Source organism: Chaetura pelagica, unplaced genomic scaffold (genome assembly GCF_000747805.2).
Source record: "Chaetura pelagica isolate M959 unplaced genomic scaffold, ChaPel_1.0 scaffold48, whole genome shotgun sequence".
Classification (NCBI taxonomy): Eukaryota; Metazoa; Chordata; class Aves; order Apodiformes; family Apodidae; genus Chaetura; species Chaetura pelagica.
In genome coordinates this window covers 745903-754115 of record NW_009954241.1, presented here as the reverse complement: position 1 = coordinate 754115, position 8213 = coordinate 745903, and the positions used below count along the sequence as shown (strand labels likewise).

At 37.5% G+C, this 8213-nt stretch overlaps 1 protein-coding gene across 1 annotated transcript in view; it reads left to right on the top strand.

The window, feature by feature from the left end:
• The window catches only part of PTPN21 (protein tyrosine phosphatase, non-receptor type 21), a 37082-nt gene that overhangs the window by 22026 nt on the left and 6843 nt on the right, over positions 1–8213 (top strand). The window contains exons 9-12 of the mRNA XM_010003703.1: positions 164–243; positions 2114–2174; positions 2708–2792; positions 4770–6235. Coding sequence (XP_010002005.1) covers positions 164–243; positions 2114–2174; positions 2708–2792; positions 4770–6235 — 1692 coding nt within the window. The remainder of the gene's footprint in view (positions 1–163; positions 244–2113; positions 2175–2707; positions 2793–4769; positions 6236–8213) is intronic.

Here is an 8213-nt window from a genome sequence, read left to right as displayed (position 1 = left end):
AGGGAAAACCTGGTGACAATAATGAAGTTTTATTGAAAGGAAATCAGTTAATATGAATTTAATCTTAAAAATTTCAATGGCTTGTCTGAAAGCATTTGAAAGGTATGCATATTTGGCCTAAAAGGCAAAATTTTTGGTTTTTGTTGTGTTTTTTTTTTGGCAGGAAGATATGGAAACAGCAAAATATGTATGGAGGATGTGTGTGGCTAGACACAAATTTTACAGACTAAATAAATGCAGCCTGTAAGTAGATTACATTAGTAGAACTCTTGGTGCCCTTGAAGCTTCCATTGGGAAGAGAAATCTTTTATAATTTCTGTAATGTCTTTACTGTCCAGTTTAGATGATAGTAATTAATGACTTGGGTTTTTTTCCTTAATAATTTTATATAAAATACTTCACTTTGACAGACATTTTCTGCTTTGTAACAGAGGACAATATTAAACACTGAAATATTATCCAAAGCAATAGTGTTTGACTCCTGCTGCTGGATCTTACTTCTGTGACAGACTTTAGTTGCTTCAGGGGCTACTATTGCTAGTCTGTCCATGAGCTACTGGAATCACTGGGATTTTGGCCTGGGTTTGGGTGAACTGCTCTGAAAGGACACTCTAGAGGCCTTTAAAAGGACAGGAAGTGAATGTGAAGCACTCCTGAAATGTGCTGGATTGACAGCTGAGTGGTGTGTGGTCTTTTGGATATCCATGGAATCCGTATAGCTCAAGTAGCACCAGTGCAAAGTAAATTTAATACAATTCATCAAATTAAATTTAAATGGGCTGGTCTCCAACTTGTAAATCAAGGGCTGGAATTTGAGCTACTCTACTGGTACAGCTTTCATTCAGTTTAGTTACTTCTGTCAAAGAACAGAGAATTAGACCCAGTGAATAGTCTGTCATAAAAAACTGTTTCCCAAATGTTCCATTCTTCCTCTTTGTACATGAGAAGATAGCTGTGGAGGGGTTCATCCAAAATGGGCTGAGGCCATTGGAAAGATAATGGAATATTTTGTACAACAGAAGACTTGCTAGTCTGTTTAATGCTTATTTATTTTAGAAGAGAAAGAATAATTTGAAATGGAGTAGACGCCATATCTCTAAGCTTGTAAATGTTGGCTAGAAGTAGTGCATTTGCAGGACTTGTGCATTGCTATCTGAAGAATGGCAGTTCTATAGTTCTGTTTCCGGTGTCAGTCTCTAGGATTATTTATTTTAACCCTTTCACTACAATAAGTGCTTATTAATAGGTAAAGTCCTCACAAAACCTTTTTTTCTTACATCTGCTCTAAGTTTCCCTGTCATCTGGTCTGGCTGCTGAAAACTCTTGTGCATGTCTGTATGAAGTTCAGTTGTTTATTTTCTTTATCTGTACATACCTTGTCTTTAGAGATTCCCTGGACTCTCCACCTGAGGAGGGCTCTCAGAAGTCTTCCCTCATTCTTTCCCTTCCACGCTTTCCAATCCTTTCTCGTCCTTCACTTCCCAAAGGGTGAGCTGAAAAATCATCTCTCTTTCTGAAATCTGGCTGTTCCTGCATTTGCATTATTCTGCTGTCATTTGACTCTGTCTTGCTGCAAGATGCAGAGTGCAGGTGCAGTGTAGAGTGGGAAAAAAGGAACTTAAAAGTTTCTGAACCTTACATCCTGGAGGCAATCAAAGACAAATTATGATAATTTATTACTGGTGGCTTGAATGTTAGAACATAGAAGTGCTCATGCTGTTTAGTCATTCTTTCCAGTTTTTGTAGCATCTGTAACATTACATTCTGTCAACAATTTTATGTCTGGTCTTGTTGAAAAGGTAACTTACAGCATGAGATTTTATATGGGGTTCAATTTTGGAACTAGTCCCTGGTTATCCCACTGCTTTTTCTGCCCTGCTGCAGTGCTCTGGGGACATCTCCTTTTTATGCTTCATAGAAAAGAGTCAAATGCCTGAGGTTTATGCACAGAGCACTTTCTTTTTGAGACTGTTGGGGTGGTCTGTTTTAACACAGGACCTGGCTCTGCAAAACGTAGAGTGGTTTTTAACTGAACTTGGGAGAATTTTCCAAGGGTTGAAATAGGTCTTCTAGTTTCTAAAAATAATTTCTCAACATAAAATTTCTTCTGTAGACAAACCCAGCCTGTTACAGTGAATCCTGTTAGAAGGCGGTCTTCATCTAGGATGTCTATGGTAAGGAGAGCAAATAGCTTTATATTTGCATTTTTATGAATTTCAATTCATAAATTCAATTCAATTTTGAATTAGTTTTCTTCATGGAAATAAGATGAGCAGTGAAAAAGATAGTATAGGAGGAATTGTTTCTGACTTGAAGGAAAAGCTGCTACATACTATCTGAATAATGGAATTAAAGTAATTGCAATGGATAATATTTTAAACACTTCAGTTTGATTGCTCTGTTTTTTGGAGACTCATCTAGGACACTTTCCTAGATGTCAGATGACGAGATACAGTCTTGGCTTTGTAGTGTGTAGTTTTGGGTTTTTATAATTTAAAAAAATTATTTCTCATATGACCTCATAGGAGAAACTAAGGCTTTGTATGTGCATGTGTGTATTATACTTTATCTATATATAAAATTTTTATGTTAATATATTAATACATATTCATATGTGTATTGATACTATATATTTTTAAAGCTTCAAAACTTATTTTTTAAATACATAACGAGTTTTTAACTAACAATAAGATGCTTGCTTTCGTAGCCCAAGCCTCAGCCTTACATGATGCCTCCACCACCTCAGCTGCATTACAATGGTCATTATACTGAACCGTATGCATCGTCCCAAGGTAAGCTCATTAAATCCAAGGCCACACTACCCAACTTTAGAAGGTAAAGCTATAATTTGCATTTTATAACTACTGCAGCTAGAGATGAATAAATTCATAGGGTGAAAATGGAATAGACTTGTACTACAGCACTTACTGAAGTGTTTGCTGCTACTCTAGGCATGTAAGCTAATGTGAAATAGAATAATAGAATCTGTTTTGGTTAGAAAAGACCTTTAAGATCATCAAGTCCAACCATTAACCCAGCACTGCCAAGTCCACCACTAAACAATGTCCCTAAGCACCTCATCTACACCTCTCTTAAATACGTCAATGGATGGTGGTGACTCAGCCACTTACCTGGGCATTTTCCAGTGCTTGACAACCGTTTCAGTGAATACATTTTTCCTAAAATCCAATCTAAACCTCCTCTGGCAGCACAACTTGAGCGTTTCCTCTTGTTCTATTGTTTGCTGCTTGGGAAAAGAGACCCACCCCCACCTTGCTCAACCTCCTTTCAGGTACTTGTAGAGAGTGTTAACATCTCCCTCCCCTCAGCCTCCTTTGCTCCAGGCTAAACAACCCCAGTTCCCTCAGTTGTTCCTTCTCTATATCCTGTCCTGTGGGATATGGGCAAAGTTAGTTATGATAGCATATGCAGCAACTGTAGGCTGTGGTCCCTTGTGGGAGCTTAAGCTCACCATTGTTTTTTTGGTTCGTGTACTAAACTGATACATTATGGAATTGTGAGACACTTGTCAATATTGATCAGAGTAGCTGCAAGGAGTAGCTGAGTCCTCAGACAATTCAGACAATTCAAAAAATAAAAAGAAAAATACTACACACAGGATGCAGGAAGAGAGAAGTTTCTTTTGGAATTTGCTAGACTGTAAGGTAGTGGGGATTTCAAAGGCTAAGGAAGTTTGGAAGTTATGGAATTGGTATGTATTTGGTTGAGAAAAAGGAAAGAAAAAATCCCAAATAAACCCCAATTAGATGTCTCAAGGAATGTACACTCATCTTTTCTATCTAAATAGAGTTTATAAAGGTACAGGTTATATACATTAAGGATGTAGCTGATTTTTTTCTAATATAGTGTTGGAATTATTACTGGATACTTGCTCATGCACCCAGTCTATTTTTGAGAAATTTTTTGACAGACAAAAGATTTTTTTAACTGTCAGCAAATTCAATAACTTAAGTGTGGCTTTTTTTTTTTTTTTTATGTGAACCTGAGGAGTTAAATCATGAAAGGTATCTAAAGCAATGGCTGAATTGTTGTCTCCTGGAGTTTGGCAGTTTGTACATCCAATGAAGTAATGGTTTAATTATTGAATGTATAAACTCTTAGATCATTTTCTTTACCCACCAGAGTGAATATATGTCAATGTGCAAACAATATATGGTTGTGGTTTAAACTGTCCTTCCAAAATGTCTGGAGAAAAGTTAATTTGAATTTTTTTAAATATTTTTTGGAAGGTCTTGTGGTAGTGTATCTACTATGGACTGGGGAGGAGAAGAGGAGAGAGAGGGGTCTTTAGTTTAGTTGTTGTGGGATTTTTTTTTTAGTTTTTTTTTTTTTGCCTTTTTTTCTTCCTTGCTGTTTAAACTGGTCTCATTAGATTAGCGCAAATCCTGTGTAGACATTCTTTCCTTCATTTAGTGAGGTTTAAGGTTGGTACAGATTTTGTTTAACTTGGATTGAAACTTAGGAAACCTTTCCTAAACAGGAGAAAGCCATTCTTAAATTGAGACAATGTTGGTTTTTTTTTTTTCAATAGGAATTGGCATCATCTAAATTAACATAATAGTTTTTCTGGTATACATACCTTAGCATAACAGAAAAGCTGGTGTGTTTTTTTTCTTTCCCATTTCAATACTTAGCTAAGAATAACTGGTATTTTGAAAACCTCAAAACATTGGTTATCTACATCTTAATAGAGGATATTTTTGTTTGATGTCTCAGACATAAAGATTGTTCTTAAACTTTACTTTCAGATAACCTCTTTGTAAGCAATCAGAATGGATACTACTGTCACTCTCAAACTAGCTTGGATAGAACCCCTCATGACTACAGTGGTCGGATCCGCAATGGTAGTGTCTATAGCGCACACAGCACAAACTCCTTGAACAATCCACAGCATTACTTGCAGCCATCCCCCATGTCCTCTAACCCAAGCATTACTGGAAGCGATGTCCTCAGACCGGATTATATCCCATCACACAGGCACAGTGCACTCATACCACCTTCTTATCGCCCCACGCCGGACTATGAAACTGTGATGAGACAACTCAACAGGGGAATGGTGCACACAGATAGGCAGAGTCATTCAATGAGAAATCTTAACATCAGCAATTCCTATGCTTACAGCAGGCCTGATGCCTTAGTTTACAGTCAACCTGAAATACGAGAACATGCTCACTTCACTTCTCCACAATCTAACCACTATCCATTTAACCTGAACTACAGTTTTCATAGCCAGTCCCCCTATCCTTACCCTGCTGAAAAGCGCCCAGTTGTTGGGGCAGTCAGTGTACCTGAGTTGACAAATGTGCAGCTCCAGGCTCAGGACTATCCAGCACCAAATATAATGAAGACCCAAGTCTATCGACCACCACCCCCATACCCGTACCCAAGACCTGCAAATAGTACTCCAGACCTTTCACGACATATCTACATTAGCAGCAGCAACCCAGATCTTATCACAAGGCGAGTGCACCATTCTGTCCAGACATTTCAGGAAGACAGCCTACCTGTGGCACATTCTCTTCAGGAAGTCAGTGAACCTCTAACATCAGCACGCCATGCTCAGCTGCAGAAAAGGAACAGCATTGAAATAGCAGGCTTAACTCCCAGCTTTGAAGGAATAAGAATTAAAGAGAGGACCATGTCAGCTTCTGCAGCGGATGTGACTCTTCCGAGAGTTATTTCAGAAGGGTCACAGCCCAACATTCTGATGGAGAGAAAAAAGCAAAAAGAAAGCGAGCAAGAAGAAAGTGTGAACTGTGATCATAAGAAAACCCTTTCAGATGCCACTATGCTGATTCACAGTAGTGAGGAGGAAGAAGAATTTGAAGAAGAAAACAAGGCTAGTTCAAGTCTTTCTCCTCTCCCAGAAGATCAAACCCAACTTTCATCTGTTATGGGTGGTTATTCCCATGATTCAGTTCTGAACTACCCTTATAGCTCTGTTCCTTCATCTGCTGGCCCGTTGCATATTCTTGAGCCTAAATTACATATTACAGAGACAGAAAAGAGAATGAAAGATATGAGCCCTGTCCACTTACTAGTAGAAAGTCAGGTACAGAGAAGAGGAGAAGGACTGCTTACTCCATCTATGTCGGAATCTGATCTTACAACATCAGGGAGATACAGAGTAAGGAAAGATTCAGTAAAGAAGAGACCTGTGTCTGATCTTTTGTCTGGGAAGAAGAATATTGTGGAAGGCCTTCCCCCGCTAGGTGTAAGTGGATACTATTCTTTTTTTGGGTTCTGTGGTGGGAGTTGTGTGGAGTTTTTATTTCAAGTTTGGGGTTTTTTTTATTCAGCTTGTTTTTAAAACTTTTTTTAAACATGTGAATTAAAAGCTGTCTTAAGGATGACCATTATTTTTCTGTTTTTCCCTGATTAACTTTGCTTAGTTATCCTTTATCCCCTTCTCTGCCATATCTGATTTCTGTTTGTATAGTCCTCCCATACAAATCCAGCTCTGCAGCCTTCATCCGATAGACCTTACCTGGCTATCAGCAGCTAATTCAAAGTCAGTTCTAGATCCCAAATTCTGCCATACCTATACTTACCTGGAACAGAAGCAACTCTTTCCATTCCACTTCCAGCTTTCTAATCTTCCTTCCTTTGGAAAATTTGATGTAGCTGAATATTTAGTTGTTTTGATTTGTTTGCATTCTTCTTCTGACCGAAGAGGAGAACATGATGCATTAGGCAATAATTTGTATTCTTGCATTCTCTTCTTTCCTCCATTGCTTCCCCTTTCATAGCCCTTCCCTTTTGCCTTCCATTCAAGCTGTTTTTATCCTACTAAATGTATTTCTTGCTCACCATGTCTCTTTCTCCTTCTCCAATCTTAAGACTCCATAAATAGTGAACAACTGCAAGTTACACTTTCTCTGTAATTCCCACACCATAGAAATGTCAAGGTCTGTGTGGCACTGTGCAATTTCACTTCCAGTCCTTACCACTCGTTTTAAACCTTTGTCCAGTTTTATGTAGTCTGTGGCATATTTTAGGTGCTAATGGAGGTAGACAATTTTTATTATTATTTTGCCTTTTAAAATTGATTTTGTTAACTTTGCCTGCCTGAGTTAGTGTCAAATAGTTTTCTGCAGAAACATGATTGCAGCAGAACTACCTTGTAGCTTTTGCTGCTGTAGTAACTGTTGCAGCAGCAGCAGCCGCCATGCATTTAAATAGTTAACTGCTTTCACAATTTTTTTGTGTCAGACTTGCTCTATATGGAGCTGAACACAAGGAAGTGAACCTTCATCAGCTCCAATTAATTTTACAATTGTCTGTGTTTTTCTAAATCTGCTTCTGCCTGTTTATTATGTGGAGAGAGCAAAAAAAGAAAGTGATACCTTTCTCCTTATGTTAACATTTAGACACTCACTTAGTATTTTTTTCTTGAAAAGACACATTTTCAGACACTGATGTGTCTACCAAAATCATACCCTGACTTTTCTTTCTGATAGCTATGTAAATGTTCACGTCAGCCTTTGAAATTAAATTGATATTTAAAACTTTTACACTGGAATTGTTCAGTAAAATGCTCAGTAACATGTAAGAGTGTATCTTTCTGTATTCAGCATTAAGATGAATAACCTGGTAACAAAGCTGGCTCCTACCAATGTTTGCACATTATGCTTTTCAGTGAGCTCTTAACTGTTGTGTTTGTGTTCACTTTTACATGTGATCTCATCCTCTTAGCTTTGAATTCTTATTCCTTACTACCATTTAGCTTTGAAAGCATTCAAGCAGCATATATACTTACATTTTCAGTGTAATTTTCTTAACAACCAAACTTAGCAACTGCACAAATGATTTAAGTTTTCTCTTACACTTTTTATAAGAATCATTTTAACTTCTTCTTTCATAAAAAGCCCCCTTTGGTATTTTTCTCAAATAATTAATGGTAACTTAAATAATTTAGATTCATGGCCTGGTTCAGGGCTCAGATCTGTCTGCAGTTCTGTGTTCTTGTTTTGTATATGCAGTTTGTTGCAAACTTAGTCAAATGTTTAACTATATTCAAATATCTTAAAGGTATGTGCTCACTTGTAGGGAAGAAAAATGCCTGCAAACTGAATAGTCTAGTAAGAAACATTTTTATGTATTTTTGGGGTTGGGAAGTTATTTCAGTTCTGTCCAAGAATGTTAATTATCCAAAGTTGTCACTTCACACCCTCAGTTGTGAGCTTTGTAGG